Source organism: Tetrao urogallus (genome assembly GCF_951394365.1).
Source record: "Tetrao urogallus genome assembly, chromosome: 16".
Lineage (NCBI taxonomy): Eukaryota > Metazoa > Chordata > Aves > Galliformes > Phasianidae > Tetrao > Tetrao urogallus.
The window spans coordinates 13,673,090-13,690,147 of NC_136829.1; the positions used below are offsets into that span (position 1 = coordinate 13,673,090).

A 17,058-nucleotide genomic window follows, 5' to 3' on the forward strand; every position below is an offset into this window, starting at 1 on the left:
GCTCAGTGTTAAAAAAAGTTTGTGTACCTTGTCTGGAAGGAAACGATCTCACAGGATTCCTGTTACTATCTGGGATGTACCACTGGGACATGAAATTCAATGAAGGCAGCACCACAATGATAAGTTACACTTACCTCTGATCGCAGTGTTTATTCAAAAGCAAACAAGTGTTTGAAAATGAATAAATGTTGCAGAGCAGAGTGCAAGCTATTCACTAAGCAAAGTTAATCCATTCCTTAAAAGATGTGGTTTGTATACTTGGGCAAAGGCAGATCCCTCATTTCTGCCACTTAATACAAGATATTACATTAGGATGCTTCTCATGCTGTGAGAAATAGAGCTGATGGTGTTTACTCTCGCCTAGATGAAACGCTGGGGCATTTTAACAAACATCCCCGGTTTGTTTGTTTACCTGCCGGGCCCACATGCCTCTCATTCCTCCGGCTGGAGCCAGTTGTGGCTCTTTCACAGGGTTACAGTTCCAATGTTACCCCTCAGCTCCCTCGGAGCCGCTTCCTGCACCTTCAGTTAGAGGCATCTGTGGCAAAATACGTTCTGTTTGTGACGGCACGGAACGCACAGGGATTGGTGCCCCATCAGGAGTGCTAACGTTAAGAAGGTGGTATTTCTGTAGTATTGTAAAGCGTCTTAGGAATGGCAGTGTGGTCAACCTGAGTGGGACAGGCTGTGTATGGGATGAAGAAGGAGGGAACTCCAGTGGGTACTTCTTACAGCCCCAACAGCTTCCTTCTCCTTCACCTTCCCACACTTCGACGGAGGCGTGAAGATAGTGCCACCTCCAAACTCATCCTCTCCTCAGCCCCACAGTCGATGCTCAAATATTGCTTCAAAAATGCAAAATAATGTAATCTCTTCACAGAAATCCCAGCTGGTGCAGCGTGGTTATTGGGAATGTGACAAAGCGACAACCACAGCCCCACTCGTTTGGCAGTGACACTCCTGCACAGAGGGACCTGCTGGGCAGCAGAGCAGAGTGCTGCTGTGAGGGTGCAGTGGGTGCAGGGCTCACACAGCACAGCACTGCGAGCTGCCATTCGTGGCCCCAGCACGGGGCTGCACAGTGCTGGCAGGGCACCGTCACCAGGGATGCCCAGCGCTGGTGGGGCTGGCAGGAGGTTGTCCTTCCAGACTGTTCCTAAAAAAATAAATAAACGTCAAGGCAGAAAAGGAAGCCTGCTATTTCTCAAGTCCAGAAGCTGAAATCATGTTAATCCATAGGACCGGGCTGAAGCAGAGCCTTCTGCACACGACGCAGTCATTCAGCTCTGCCTATTCACAATCACAATGGGAACAGCTTCTGGGCAGTTTTTTGGGCACATTTCTCCTCTGCCCGTATTTCCCAGCCCGTTGTGCTCTCTCTTTCTCTTGCTGCCTTCCCATCCCCTAATACAGCATCTTGTTTTTTTCTTCCTTAATTCAATGCTTCCCAACTCCCCTTCGGTTCTCTCACTGATAGAGCCGTACCGACTGAAACCCCCGTCCTCTGAAATCAATACCAAAACTTCCATTGATTTCATATAATATATTCTTTTAAATTCAGTACAAATGCTCCATGTGAGATCCCCATTTTAAATATGGATCTACTGTACAGGGCTGTCTGGCTCTCAGCATAATATCTAAAGCGCTGTATTTAATAAATAGACTGGTGTGGGCTGGCAGCATTGTGTGTAATAAATGAAAATCTGTTGGTTATTCTGAGCATATCAAGTGTAAAAGGAGAAAATTCATCAATGTAAATACCTATCTGTGGATCAATTGCTATCAATCTCGTTTAACAGTCTATTTCCCCAGGACACACTTTGGAGACAAAGAGCATTTCAAACTGCTGGCTAAACAAATAGATACAGAGAGTTCTTTGGGGAGCATGAGGGTGGAGTAACACCAGATAAAAATGATTTTAAATACCTGTTAATCTGAGCTATTCCATATGACTAAATAGAGTTTCTCCTGCGTGTTAAGCATACCCCACCAAGAGGAGGGCTTTGTGAGGCAGTGATATTTGTGGACTGAGGAAAGGGCAAGGAAAGTGGTGTGAAAAACAGAATTTGTTCCCCAACCTCCAACAGCTGCCCAAGGAGGAAGGTGATACCTTCTGCTCCACCGCATTTTCTCTAAGATTTGTATTATTCTTCCCTAAATAAAACCCCTCAGGAGACACTACAAAAGGAAAACAAAACTCCAAGAGAACATATAACCAACAAGAATCACGGTGCACGGCTCCCCTGGGTCTGCAGTGCTGAGGTCCTTTCATGGCTGGCCCACACAACCCACAAAGCAGTCAGTCCTGCAGCCCTATGGGCACCTGACATGGCTGTGTCCACAGCTCAAACTTTAAAATAATGGTACAGATCCCAAATTTTGCTGATAAAAATGCTGAAAAAGTCACCAGTAAAAGGAGACTGTGGCATTGTGCAATGGGCTGTGGCAACAGCACGGCCCAGTCATCTACCATTGTTTCCTCCCCCCACCTTCTAGCAAGATTTGGCTTTTTCTCTCTAAATCACCCTCCTGAGTCATCCCCCCACCCCCTCCACCCACAGCTCTATGGATTGATGTCTGCAGTCCCGCAGCTTCGCAGCTGGGGAAATGCTGTCCTCATTTTACAAGTGGGAAACTGAGGCACAGACCCCGGCAAGCAGTTTGCTGAGGGACACGATGGTAAGCAAACATGGGGTCCAACAGACCAAACCTCCATCTTCTGAACCCAAATAAATGCAATCCCATCGCTGGAGGCATTCGAGGCCAGGCTGGATGTGGCTCTGGGCAGCCTGCTCTGGTGGTTGGCGACCCTGCACACAACAGGGGGTGGAACCGATTGATCGCTGTGGGCTTTTTCAACCCAGGCCACTCTATGATTCAATCACCCCTCGGCCAAATCAAGCACTCCCCGGTGCCTCGTCACCCCGCTCCATTTTTTCACAGTCCCTGGAGGGGATTCAGCACGAAAGCAGAGGAGCTCAGGACTCCCACGCCCGTTTTGCAGCTCGCTCTTCCAAACCGTCCCGGAGCCGCACGCCCGTCCCCGTATCCCGGTGGGCTCCGCTGCTGCGCTGGGGGCGGGCGGAGCGGCCGGCTCTGTGCCGCGGCCGGCGGCGAGGCGGTGACCCGGTTGGGGCCGGGGGGGGTGAAGGGGGGAGGGGGTAACGGTGGTGCGTTTTTTTCACGCGTGATCAAACAGGAGGGAAAATATGAAACGGATTCTGCTCTGCACTGACGCAATTAACGTGGTGCGCGCCATCGTTCTTGCTTCGAGTTTTTCACATGAATCCTTCACGCGTGCAACGTGTTGTTTTTGTTTGTTTTTCTGTTTTTTTTTTTTTTTTTTTTTTTTAAAAACGCGACTGGCTCGATTTTGTCGCTCCCCAGAAAGTGAGACTTAAAAGAAGGCTTTAAACAAATGAAGCAACGCCAAGCGTAATTACACGCCGTCTGGATCCGCTCGTAAAGCCCCTCAACGTGCTGCAGCACCAGCAGACCCCGCTTCGGACAATCTCCTTTCCACCTTATCTAACGACAAGAGGGAAATTAGTATTGTCTTTTGCTTCTGTTTGCTTGCTTTCTTTAGGGAGGTTAAAAAAAAAAAAAAAAAAAAAAAAAAGTATCTCAGAAGTGCAATATAAAAAGCGCAGGTGAGATAAGGAAGCTATCGGCCCTGGCGGCCGCGTGTTTGTTTACTCCCCGAGCGGGATCTGCTCCCCCCCCCCCCCCCGGGCCGCACCGCCTTTGTCGCCGCGCGGGGCCGAGCCGGGACTACATCGCCCAGCGTGCCCCGGTGCGCCCTGATCAATGGACCTTATTTGAATAATCTGTGAGCCCTTGGACTCAGGCCAATCAGCTGTCAGGGACCCATGATAAATCGCAATGCATTATTGATAATCATAATTACTCTGACATGCGCATTCCGCCCAATGGGGGTAATTTCCCAACTCTAGGAATTTGTTGTGAAGAGGAAAATAATTGCTACTATTTTGCTCCCGATGCTGGTGCACCATGTCGCGACGGAAGCAGGCGAAGCCCCAGCACATCAACTCCGAGGAGCAGCCCCCAGATGCTGCAAGTGGTAAGGGGGGGCCGCGGTGCTTTGCAGCCCGGCTGATGCGCGGCGGAGGCAGCGGGGCGATCTCGGGGGGGGGGGGCTTTTCTTCACCCTCGTGCTTCGCCCTCTGCTCCTTCCCCCGTCGGGCTCCGACCCCGGTTCCCCGCTGGCTTTCTGGGGGCGCTCCGCTCCCCTTCGGGGGCCCACCGCGGAGTTGCTCCACAGGGCTGCCCGCACGGGGGTGTTGCGGGTTGGTGCTGCCCGCAGCACGGCCCCAGGGGCCCTCGCCGTGGCGGCCTCCGGTGCCCCGCTTCCCCCCCCCGTCCCGCGGAGCAGCGCCGGATCCCGCCTGGGGGGCGCGGGGTGCGGCGGCCCCGTACGCTCAGGGTGCGGCCCCGTGGGAGGGGACCCCCAAACCTTCCCTGGGGCGGAAAGGATTTTGGGTGGGGGCGGGAGGGGGGGGGGGGGACGGAAGGAATTGTGAACCATCTTCTCGGGGGTAGGAAATAACTCCTTCGGTTTCCCGATTTGCCTATTTCTCGGTAGTTAGATGAAGACTTTGTGGGGCTTTTAAAAGGAGAAAAAAGAGGTGGGGGGGGGGGTGGGGAGCGCTCGGACTATTTTTGTTGGAGATCACAATCGCCCTGGACCTTTTGTAGCTTGACCTCCAGCCATCTTTGATTTCCGACTTCCTAAAATAACTCCGGTGAGCTAACGCGGGGTGTGCGGGAGCGCTTTGTATTTGGGTGGTGCGGGGGATTTCTCTCCCGCAAATCACTCTGCCTCCTTTTCGGTGAGCTCGCAGCCCTTTGCCTTGCGAAGGGAAGAGGAAAGGATATATTTAAACTTCAATTAGCCCAGAGCCCTGGGTGGGCGTGCAGAGAAGTGGCTGTTTGCCGGCGTTTCCCCGCAGGAGAGAGGAAGGCTCGGGGCTGTCTCCGTGCCCGGCTTCCCCCGGCGGAGCCGCATCTCCCCGCGGGGCTCCTCTGCGTTGCGGGCTCTCCCCGCTCTCCGCACCCCGGGCAGTACGGAGGAGCGGGGGCAGCTCCCGGGGAGGCGGCGGCGGCCCCGGGGTCCGTAGCGGTGCGGGAAGAACTGCCGGAGCGGCCCCGGCCGCTTCCTTAGAACTGTGGGTGTTGTGGTCAAGCACTTCTGTAGGTCAGCTCTAAAGCTTTGGGGGTTCTTTGCCTTCCCAAAGGGCTGCTTTTCTGGGGGGGGGGGGGGGGGGGGGGGGGGAGGTGAGGGAGGATTACAGTCCTGGAATTGATCGATACCAATGCACGTTACGGGAGCTGTTGATTCCCAAACCGCAGGAGGTTAGGGCTCTTAATTTTTTTCCTCCTCCCCCTTCTCTCTTCTTTGAGTCGAAATGTGCAATTGTTGGGTCCGGTTAATGGTGACTTAAGAATCGGCAAGCTGGCCAGAAGGCAATAAATCCCATGTTTAATGCATGACTGTTTTCCTTTGTGCATATGGTTAGGTTGGGGGATGGAGGTGATGTTTCCACATGTAAATCTCTGCCCGCTGCTGGAAAGCCACCTCCGGGGCTGCGCTGAAACAAAAGGGTTAATAACTCCTGATGCGGCCCATCGGGGCGGGGGAGGTGTGCTGCGAGGGGAGGATCGCTCCGCACCGCGCACTTGGGGCAATGGGCAGCTGCTTTTGTGTTGGTCGACCTTTTTTTTTTTTTTTTTTCCCTCTATCCCCTTTTCTTTTTTCCTCGCCCTTCTTTTTACATATCCCTCTATGAAACCCTCCGCCCCCCATGAGAGCCGGAGCAGCACGGGCCAGGGGGAACCTGGCGAAGTTCTCACCCCACCGGGGGGTTTTGCTCCCGCCGGGATGGGGCCGGGGCCGCCTTTGTGGGTCGGAGCGGAGGCACCGGAGCGCCGCCGGGATGGAGCCGGGATGGAGCTGCCGGGCGCCGCCCCGCGGCCGCGCTCTGCCGGGACCCCTCGGGCCGGCCTCGGTCGGGACACGTCCTGGCGGCGCGGCCCCGAGCTCTGCGGGAGCTCCGTGCCTTCCCAAATTAAAACACGTGGGTTCCGAGTGTCTGATCTCCGAAGCGGTACCCGTATTCCCCGCTCCAGGTGTGTCGGAGTGCTGAGGGCACGTAACAAAGTGGAAATACCGCAGGGATTTGGCTGGGACGTTATCGACAGTATATACATAATCGAAATAATAAAATCAAGCCCTTATCTCCTAGTTTGCAAATGCCCTTTTTTTTTGTTTTGTTTTGTTTCCCGAAGCGATGCGGACCCACCTCTGCGAACAATGCGGCGCGTTAAGCTGCGGCGCGGCCAACGCGGTGATCAATTAACAGGTCAAAAAATCAGCAGGTGGGCATCGGGGGATCATGCGATAGAGAGAAATTAGCATTTCCACAAAGGGGATGAAAATGGCCATTGTGCCCCGTAGCCGCCACTAAAAATATATATATATAAAAACATCTGATTTATTCTTAAAAATACAGTATCAAACTGCAGCTTTTCTCGGGGTGGTTCTGGACTTCGTTTCTTCAGTCCCGCGCTCTGTGCGTGGAGTTGTGCTGATGTTGGTGAGGTGTTCGACGAGGAAAGTGACGAGTTTGGTAGCGGTGGGTTTTATTATTATTCGTTTGGATTCGTCCGAAATGGGCGCAGAGCGGGGAGGGGGGTGGGAGAGGCTGGGACGCCGGGGCTGCGCGGCCGGAGGGGCCCGGGGCTGGGCGATGCCCGCTTGTTTTTCCTTTTACGTAAGTGAAACATTATATTGGTTGTAGTGATGGAGCCCTTCGCTGGGCTCGGCGGCATGTGACGTTTTGACAGAGCTGCTGCTCTAACCTTTGCCTCCTCCCGCTTGCTGTGGGTGGTAAGTTGATGTCAGGCTTACAATTAGGACTCTCATGCAATTGACCTTGGCAGCGGGGTTTGTGCCGTTTAGCTCGGTCTTAAACACTGTACTCGTGTTAAGTGCGGTCCGGGGCCGCCGCGCTCACAGCAGCGGGAGGAGCGCGCCGCGGAGCTTCGCGCAGAGCAGGTAGGGCCGGGCCGGGCTGCTCGTGCGGGGGGGAAAGCTCTATTTTTGTTACAGCACTTTTGCTTTGTAGCAAGACGGGGGGAGCCCCTTTGCTTTAAATAATTATAAGAAGAAAAGTAATACCAGTGCATGGGTGGCCCGTGGGTTTGCGGGCCCCGCTCCCCCCACCCCGCGGGCCGTGAGTGCCCTCCGCTGTCCGCCGGGCTCCGCGCGGCGCGGATAACCGCGGGCGGGGGGCACTGCGGCGGCTCCGGGCTGTAAAGCACTTCGGAACGACCTCCGGAGGCTGCTGGGGTGGGAGCGGGGCTCCGGGCCTCTCTGGGGGAGAGGGGGGGGCTGTGAGCGGTGTGCTGGGTTCGAGAGCTGCGAACTTTTTTCTTCTTCCACGTGCGGCTGAACGCTGCTTTGCCCCTCGGGTGCGGTGTTGCCGTGGCTCACGGTGACCTTGGGCGGATCTTTCTCTTTGGTAGAGAGACGACCAAAAAGCAAGTCGTTAGATAGGTGGTCAGATGGTTTAGAAAAAGGCCTTGAGGAAACCTGGAAGCACGAGGAGTTGCAGTCGGGGTAACACGTGGATGGCTTGGGTAACAAATGCTGCAGATAAATTCGGCAGAGAAAGCACAGAGGCCTTTGGAATTACTCCTGTAAGAAATCAGTCCAAGGCTTGGCGTACTCAAATGAGTGACTTTTTTTTTTTTAACTTTTTCTTTAACTATAAATGTATTTTAAAAAATGTGTTATTTTGCGTTAGGGCAGAGGGGAAAGTTCAGACAGTTCTAGAAGTGGCCAGACTTGTCAGCTGGAGGCGTGAGGGGCAGCAGGGCAGTGCTGGGGGGCACAGAGGGCACCTCAAGGCTGACTGCTCCCAGCCTGCAGGAAACGGGCACGTGTGTCCACAGCCGAAATCATGTTCCAGTATTAGAAGCTGATCATACCTGGTCAGAGGGAAAAGTGCTCGCCGAAGGCATTAAACTGCCCAAAGGAGGAAAAAGAAAACAGTTTTAGCCCTGAGCGATTCCTTCTAAATCGCATCCAAGAAAACTTTCTCACAGTTGAAAAAAAAGGAGGCTGCTAATTGCTGAGCTGAGCAGAGGGCCAGCAGCGCCCTGCTTGGAATGAAATCAAACCAGATAAGATTTACTTCTCTCCTCTTTTACTGGCTCTTTCTCTCTCAAAAAACCACCTCCCTTAATTCGAGCAGTGTGGATTTTATCAGCCCTTCTTGTCGATGACCGCCTTGTCCTACACAATAGTGGATTTTTTCCATCCATTTGCCAGTGATTCAATCTAACCCCCCTGCTGGGTTTACTGCATTCTTCTAACTTATTGGATAACTAGATGCTGGGAGATAACATTCCTGAAATTCGGGGGTGGGGAGATTTAAAAAAGAAACAACAAAAAAAAAAAAAAAAACAAACCAAAACCCACAGCACCAAGGCCAGGAGAAGCCCTGCTCCTGAGAAGCTTTTGGAGAGGGCAGAGCAGAGTGCTGTGGCTGGCTTGGGCTGCTCGGGAAGTGCTCAGAGCTGGGGCTCAGCTGGGTGCAGGTGTGGTGTTGGTATCAGTGGGGTGTTGGAGTGCTCCTCTGTGTCCCAGCTGCAGTGGGGTGACTGAGCGCCGTATTCCTGCTGTGTATCTTCCAAACCACCACCAACAAAGTGTTTTGAGATAAATGAAGCGCTGTACTTCATTTCCCTGAGTTGTAGGGAAGCGTTATGCCTTTCTTTCCCTTCTGTGTCATACAGCAGGGCAATGCAAGCTGGGAATTCAGTTCATTTGGAGTGCTCAGCTAGTGCCTTGCTGATGGGGGAACTGGCAAACAAAATGTGATGGTAACAGTGCTGGCAGCTGCACGGGGCAGCCTCACCTGCTGCTCCTGGGCCTGGGGATCTGCTGCTCCATCTGAGCAGTGGCAGGGGTGTGTGAGACCAGAAAAGTCGCTTCTGGAGCTCCTCAGAGTTCTGGAAATGGGGGATGTGGATTTTGTTGGAGCTGGAGGGGAATGACAGTCTTTGGATGTAGCACAGTCTTATTGGTGGCAAAAGAAGAAGGAGCTGTCAATGGGACGGAGTTATGATGGTATGCTTGGAAGTAGCTTGAGAACTTGTCTAGACAGGGTTATGCTGGAACACCTCCTTGGGGTGGGCTATAGTCTGTTGTGTGGGCATCTCTGCTCCACCTGAAGCATTTCATGAGGCCTCCATGGAGACGCAAACTCAGTGGTGCGATGTGTGTGTGCTCACAGGAGACGTGGGCAGAAAGTGTTGCTCTTCCTGAAGCAAAACCTAGGGGTATTTTGCAACTCAGGGGAAGATAAAGCTCCAAATGCTAAAGGACTTGGAAAAGAGGTTTTGGTGTTTACGGCTGTGGTTCTGTGAAGTACCTGTTGGGTGGGAATAGTTACTCATGTAGTCAAGGAAAGACCCAGAGTCTGTGCAGCACAGAGAGAAGGCACTTCTTCCACTGTTGAGTGCTTTCTTTTCCATTGAAACTGCTCGGACTGTCCCAGACATGGGAGCTTGAAGACATCCATTCTTGACCTCAGCTGACACTAATTATTGACCGAGTTCTGCATCATGTACTTCTCCTACTTAAGCACTCTACAGACCAGATTTGTTTTTTCGTAGTTAAATTGAATTTAGACACATCAGTTTCCCGCTTGCAGTGGGAAGTATGTCAACAAAACTCTTATTTTTGTTTTTTCATTTCCTTCATTTGTGAAAGTTGTTTGGGAGGGAGGGGTGAAAAAAAATGTGTCGCTCTCCCTGTCTTGCTGTTCAGATATGAGGGTTTGAAACCGTGTTGATCACAGCTAAGAACACCTCGTTTTGAAATGCAACCTGAAGTGAGTGTGTTTAGTAGAATTGCGTGTGCCCAGATTTGTACCGCAGACTGCAGTACAGCAGGTCTCCAATGCACAGAGGCTGGAGTTGAACTAGTTTTTTAAAAAAGCTTTCCTGTGTACTTCCATCACTCAACACGTTAAGCAGTTAAAGTTTTGATTAGTTGAATTTATATGTATATATAATACTCTTTTACCTGGACAAATGTCAAGGTTTACAATATCACCCCCCACAGAGCTCTTATGCTGCCCCAGAGCAGATGGTGAACGTGCTGGGGCTGCTGCCCAGGCACCTCCACCCTGCCATGTACAGGATATACACGTATCGGATGTGTGGTTCAGTTACACCTTTAAAATGAAAGCCACAGATCGCTCTGGTGCTTGCAGAGTGCTTGGTTCCATTTCAGGACAGTGTGGGTTGGTAGTGTGGAATCGGAGCTCAGCCCTGGGGTGAAGCACTGGAGATGCGGGACCTGAATCCAAGGGGACTTTTGATTCAGATGTTGTGGTGGTGGGACTTGCAGCAACGTGCCCCTGCTGCGTGTGGGAGGCGAGTGGGGGACTTGCTTGCTGTGCCCTGGCACCCATAAGGCTTGGAGCGCTTACTGCAGGTTGCAGGATGCTGTGTGGTGCTGGGCTGTCCAGAGCTGTGCCCGTTCCTCCTCACTGCAGTACAGGGGCCTGGAGCTTCGTCTCCTGCATGCTCACCCACCTTGAGCTGGCAGGAGCTTGGTGCTTGAAGGATGGTTGGGTTGAGCAAAAACATCCTGTTTTGGTTTAGAATTTCTCAACCTCTCTTCCCATTCTGGTACTTCCCTGAGACATATTTTGTATGTGTCCTCTTGCAAATAGTGCTTGGTTTGTGGGGTGGCAGCAGGTGGAGGGCAGGGGTGGACCTGCGGGTTTTGTCTCCTTTTAGTGAGAGAAGGAATAATTTACAGATGCAGCTAAGCACTGCGTCCTCACTGGGTCTGAAACTTCACGTGTGTCACAAGCAGGGCTACAGCTCGGCATTCCAGTAGTTGTCAGCATCAGTGTAGGTTCATTTCTGCCTCTGGGGTTCTTGTGAGTTAATTGTTGTCTTGTTATTGCTGTGACTTTCTAGAGGCCTTTTCATGTGAGTTTGCTTCTGAAATATTTCAGAGCTAATATTAGAGTTAATTATGCTTCTGTCAGCCCTCTTAGGTAGTAATTACCTCCGTAATGGAGGAATGAATGTCATTTACTGTATTGGTGTACAGTGAAGAATGAACTGCTCTGAACTTTGTGCTAACAATTTCTGTGAGGCCATTAACTAAGAATTTTGAAGTTCAAACGAACAAAAACAACTGAACATAAAGTTAGCTTACAGTAATCAGGTTTTTCCTCTGTTAGGGTGCCTGTTTTTTCTCACCTGGGTCACACTCCAAGCCATTTTGCAGGGACTAGCTGGCTTGTACTGTTCCATTTCTATCTGTATGAAGGGATTTGCGATAAACTTCTGTCAAGCCTCATGAGGCTTCCTTTGTATTGGTTTTATGGAAAACAGAACTGAGATGCGTAATTTCTTAACACTGCCAGTGCACTCGTGGCGAAGGAGTAGGATTTCAATCCACAAACTGGACTGTGGGACTCTCAGAACATCCTGTGTCTTTGGCTTGCAGTTGTGGTGGGGCCAGTCTAAATCCAGCAATTAACAATGTGACTTCTTTGTTTCAAGGGAGTCCACGAGACGTCCCAGGTGATGGAGATGGCGAAATGAGCTCCAAAAGGTGCCGAACAGAGGAAACAAAGATCTGTGAGAAATGCTGTGCAGAATTCTTCGATCTCTCTGAATTCCTTGAGCATAAGAAAAATTGCACTAAAAATCCGCCTGTCCTAATCATGAATGACAGCGAGGGAGCAGTCCCTCCTGAAGGCTTCTCCGAAGCTGCTGTCGGGAGCTTCTCGAGTGACCGAGGGGATAGCAGGGCACGCAAGGACACTCAGGCGAAGGGCTGCGCCGGTTCCGCGGAAAAGAGAGAAGGAAAAATCGACGCGGAATCGGTAGGAGGGATGTACCTCAAAATAGAACCCCCGGCTGCACCCGCGACTCCTGGGCTGAGCTATCTACCAAAATCCAAAGTACCGAACACTAACGTGACTTTGCAGACGATACGTGGCACTAAAGTGGCTGTGAACCAGCGTACCACCGACGCCATCGCTTCTTCAGCCGCCAGCTTTAACGCTATTCCAATGATCCTGGAGCAGCTCGTGTGCTTGCAGCAGCAGCAGCTCCAGCAGATCCAGCTGACGGAGCAGATCCGCATCCAGATCGCCATGATGGCCCCTCACGCCCTGCACCCCTCCATAGCCGCTGCCGCCGACCCGCTGAAGGCGCTGGGTGCTCACATGTCCCAGCAGCTGTCGGCCGCCGTGGCGCTGATCGGGCAGAAGGCGGGGAGCCAGAGCCTATCGCTGGAATCCTTGAAGCAAGGCAAACTACCTCATGCTAACACTGGTGTTGCGGCCGCCGGCTCGCTGGCTGCCGGCCTCTCCTCCTCCTTCCCCCTGAAGCCGGAGGCGAGCAGAACCTTCGCCGGCTCCATTTCTCGGTTCCCGAATCCTTTGCTACCTCAGTCCTCCCACTCCGTCATCTTCCAGAATCCCCTTTCGGCCGTTTCTTCTGTCATAGATTCCTCAAAGAGGGTGAAAGGGAAACCTCCCAATATTTGTGTGTCTGAAAGCAAATCGAATGCGGAGGAGCCGTTCTTCAAACACAAGTGTAAATTCTGCGGCAAGGTCTTTGGCAACGACAGCGCCCTGCAGATCCACCTCCGCTCCCACACCGGGGAGAGACCCTACAAGTGTAACATTTGTGGTAACCGCTTCACAACCAAAGGAAACCTTAAAGTGCATTTTCAGCGTCACAAAGACAAATACCCCCACATCAAGATGAACCCTTACCCGGTCCCTGAGCACCTGGACAATGTTCCCACAAGCAGTGGGATCCCGTACGGGATGTCTGTGCCACTGGATGAGTCTAACCTGATTGTGGATAGCAAACCCCTGCTGACAACCCTGCCTACCTCTGCAGCCTCCAGCGCTCCTCCGAATGCCCCCAGCCTCACGGGCACCAAGGAGCCGGCCGCCTTCTCAGCAGAGCTGCCCTCTCGGCCTTCTCCAGACAGCGAAGGCGGCTCTTCCTCATCTGGGGCAGTCGGTCATGAATCAGGAACGGAGCAGAGCTTGAGCTCTCCGCAAGCTGCCTGCAGCGTGAGCATCTTCCACGTGGCCGGGTCGAACGAGCAAGGCTCAGAAACATCCAAGCTTCAGCAGCTGGTTGAGAACATCGATAAGTCCACTGCGGACCCCAACGAGTGTCTGATCTGTCACAGAGTGCTGAGCTGCCAGAGCTCCCTCAAAATGCATTATCGTACCCACACCGGGGAGAGGCCGTTCAAATGTAAAATCTGTGGCCGTGCCTTCTCCACCAAAGGGAATCTCAAAACTCATTATGGTGTCCATCGGGCCAATACTCCTCTGAAGATGCAACACTCGTGTCCTATCTGCCAGAAGAAGTTCACAAATGCGGTTGTGTTGCAGCAGCACATCCGCATGCATATGGGGGGACAGATACCTAACACACCCCTGCCGGAAAATACCTGTGACAGTGCTGAAGTGGATCCTGCTGCAGCTGAGAAGAACGGTGACATCAGCCGCCCAGATGAGAGCATGGAAAGCATGGAGATGGAAGAGGACCTGGAGTCTCAGGATGGCCCCAGGAGTTCCTCCAAACCTTCTACCCCATTCGATGCACAGTCGGAATTGCCGGCCGCAGCCGCTGGCTTCTCTGGCATTGCAGCATTGGAGAATCAAATGAAGATTGTCAACTCTGCTCTGAACCTGCAACGGCAAAGCAGCTTGAAGTCTAGTGACAATGGCTCTACAGAAAGTGATGGCATGACGAACGATTCGTCTTCTGTGGCTGGAGATCCAGACTATCAGAATGGCCGAAGTCCTGCTGCCTCCGAGTCCACCTCGCTGCAGGCTCTGTCCCCTGCCAACAGCCAAACTGAGAGCGTGAGGTCAAAGTCCCCGAGCTTCACCAGCCAAGAAGATGTAGGCACGGGAAGTAAATCAGAGGGCCCTGAGGGTGCTGCTGGAGAGATGGAAGGGGTCGTTGCTTTGGATTTAACTTATGGCAACATTGGTCGGAAAGTCATTAAAGAAGAACCTGGGCTACACTTTGCAAATGGAGAGTATGGTGAGTAATGTGAAATGCTGCAATAAGTTGGGGTGGGGGAGTGGGATGGAAGAAAGCCTTTCCTAGCAGGACAAACAGGAGGAAAAACCGGTTCAGTTCCCCCTTCTCCATTTAGACCGTGCTTTCCTGCCTCAGACTCAAAATTTTAAAAAAAGTTCAAGGCTTAAAAAAAAAAAAAGATCTCATGCAAGGGGAGCACAGCCCCTTAAAATAAGCAGAGGCTGTGTGCTTGCTCTATTTCCTGGACATACCTGATACTTCCCTGTAGCTATTTAAAGTATACATGTTGATATTCTGTGGAAAACCATTTAACCCAAGAATGTGGCATTAAAATACTGGAGCATTTTGTGGGGTTTTTTGAGCTCTTTAGCACCAAGAATGATGTTTATCTAAATTTGGTAAGGAAGTGAGAATGTTGAAGTCTTAAGTTCATTAGAAAAGACAGGAATGAGAAGATTTGTTTGTGTGTAACAGCCCTACCGTAGGGCTCTACAGAGCTCTGCAAGCATGTATCTCTAAAGGTGGGGACTTTTCCCAGACAGACTTTTCCTTGAATGCAGATGTAGTGTAGGTGGGATAAATACTGTGGGTACAGGTGTGTGTAGATAAATGTCTGTGTATATATATGTGTGTGTGTGTATATATATATATATATATATATATATATATATATATATTCCTTTTTTCTCTCAAGGTCGAAATAGTATTCCAGCTACTTTTGTTAGAGCCCCACCAGCCCTCATAAAAATGGAAATACCAAGTGAGCGTCCCATTAGCACTAGCCATTTAATTGGCCCACCAGCTCTCTCCCCTGGTGTTGCCCCTCTTCTGGTGCCACGACCGAAGTTCTGCCGTCCAGCCAAACAGCACATCTGCACTACGTGTGGGAAGAACTTCTCCTCTGCCAGCGCCCTGCAGATTCACGAGCGGACGCATACAGGGGAAAAGCCATTTGCCTGCACCATCTGTGGGAGAGCCTTTACAACGAAAGGGAACCTGAAGGTAAGCTGCCTGCTGCACTGTGGTCCCCTTTGCTGGGGAAGGCCTTAGCAAGGAGGGAAGAACTATTGCTGTTGGGAGCAGCTTGGGCTTTCTTCTGGCTCTTCAAGTGGTCGCTTTGACTCCTGTCTGTTTGTCTTCAGATTAGTCCATTTGCCCTGCAGGGGACTCGCAGCTCCTTGGTGCAGTCCTATGAGAAATGTTCAGTTTACTTGCATAAATGCATTTGGGGAGGGAAGACGTTAAACTGTGCAATTTGTGAGCAATCGCTTGTGGGAAGCAGCAGCACCTTGTGTGCGGCACGGAAGATTTTAGCTTAGGTGTAACATCTCTTCCAAATTGCTTGGTGAGGCCTTTCTTCTTTTTTCTTATCTTGCATTGAGTAGTACTGCTTCAGTGCAGTCTGTTGGTGGCAGATAATGTGGCTTTTCCTTTTTGAAAGGTAGGGGAGCAACTGTGCTGATGTCATTCCAAATAAGTGTAGGAACACATTGCTACAAGCGCTCCAGTAGTAAGCTGAGGAGCCATGGTTACAAAAGGCTGCTGAGTGACTGTCATGCAGGTGGAAGGGTGAGGATAAAGGCAGGCGAGAACAACTGGCTTAAACACCTACCTGAAGGCACACTGACTATGAATGCACTCATAGCTTCTTCTAGTTGCAAGCAAAGCAGAATGTGAGTTTGTCGTAAAAGAATTGTGGCATTAATGATTCTCTGTTTCCCTTCCTGGAAAGGTCCATGTGGGAACTCACATGTGGAATAATTCTGCCAGGCGGGGAAGGAGGCTTTCGATCGATAACCCCATGGCTCTACTGGGGAATGACCCCAAGAAGGTATCCGAAATGTTTCCCAAGGATATCATGGCTCCTTCGGTGAGCATTGACCCCACAGTGTGGAATCAGTACACGGCGGTACTCAGCAATGGCATAGCAATGAAGACCAACGAGATCTCAGTGATCCAGAGCGGCGGCTTACCGACCCTTCCGGGCAGTGCTGCGGGTGCTTCAGCAATAAACACTGCTACGGTTTCCAAAGCGGATGGGACCCAGTCTGGGGCTGCTTCTGACACGGAAAAGGCCGGCGGAGCTGCTGCAGACAACGTGCCAAAACATCAGTTCCCTCACTTCATGGAGGAGAACAAAATTGCTGTTAGCTAAGAGCTCTAGTGAAGATGACGTGCAGAAAGAACAAATATATATATACAAACATATATTTTTAAGAGATTCCACTTCAGCCTCCTATTTTCCTATTGACGTGCAAATGATTTTATGGTTGTCTTTGTAAGATTACGTTGCCCAGAGTACAATCATGGTATTGCTTTGCAAATAGTAAATAATAAAGAATAGGTTTTCCTTTTATTTGGAAAGATGCGGGTCTTGCAAAGTAGTTCTTATGTGTGACTTTAATGTGTACAGCCTTACAGAAATTTCTACAACTTGAAATTCCAAAGGTTTAGATTATTTACCTCTTCATTTAGAGTGAAATACTTGGGGGTTTTAAATAGAGTGGAAACAGCCTACTGTTGGTGGAGAAGCTTGTATTTGCTGATAAGAAATGAAAGCTGTTAATGCGGGTAAATATCCTAGAATGTCTGCCGCCCTCTTAGAAGTAGTTTTTCTGTTTGAATTTTTGGCTCTGTGTGATTTCTGAATGTACTTTTTTTACTATAATGGCGATAAAAATGACTTTTTTTTAATTCCTTTTTGCCTCAGAAGTTCTATGAAAGGAAGTTGCTGTTTTTCTTCAATCACTGCTTCTAAGGAATTCTGTTTCATTGACTGCTGCTTATTTAATAGTACTACTAGAACAGTCCTCCACGTATAGTGCCAAAACCCCTACTTCCAAAGATGTGCAGTTTTTCCTAGATGTTTTATTTCAGTACCAAGAGCCCAAAACAAATGTGGGTGGGTATGTATAT

At 50.9% G+C, this 17,058-nt stretch overlaps 1 protein-coding gene across 1 annotated transcript; it reads left to right on the forward strand.

Annotated features, from left to right (window-relative positions):
• Positions 1 to 4,011: 4,011 nt before the first annotated feature.
• SALL4 (spalt like transcription factor 4) lies at positions 4,012 to 16,297 on the forward strand (the record flags this gene model as incomplete). The annotated part of the gene is made up of 4 exons (XM_079543384.1): positions 4,012 to 4,081; positions 11,617 to 14,142; positions 14,837 to 15,144; positions 15,875 to 16,297. The coding sequence occupies 4 exons, from the start codon at positions 4,012 to 4,014 to the stop codon at positions 16,295 to 16,297; spliced, it is 3,327 nt and encodes a 1,108-aa protein (XP_079399510.1).
• Positions 16,298 to 17,058: the final 761 nt, after the last annotated feature.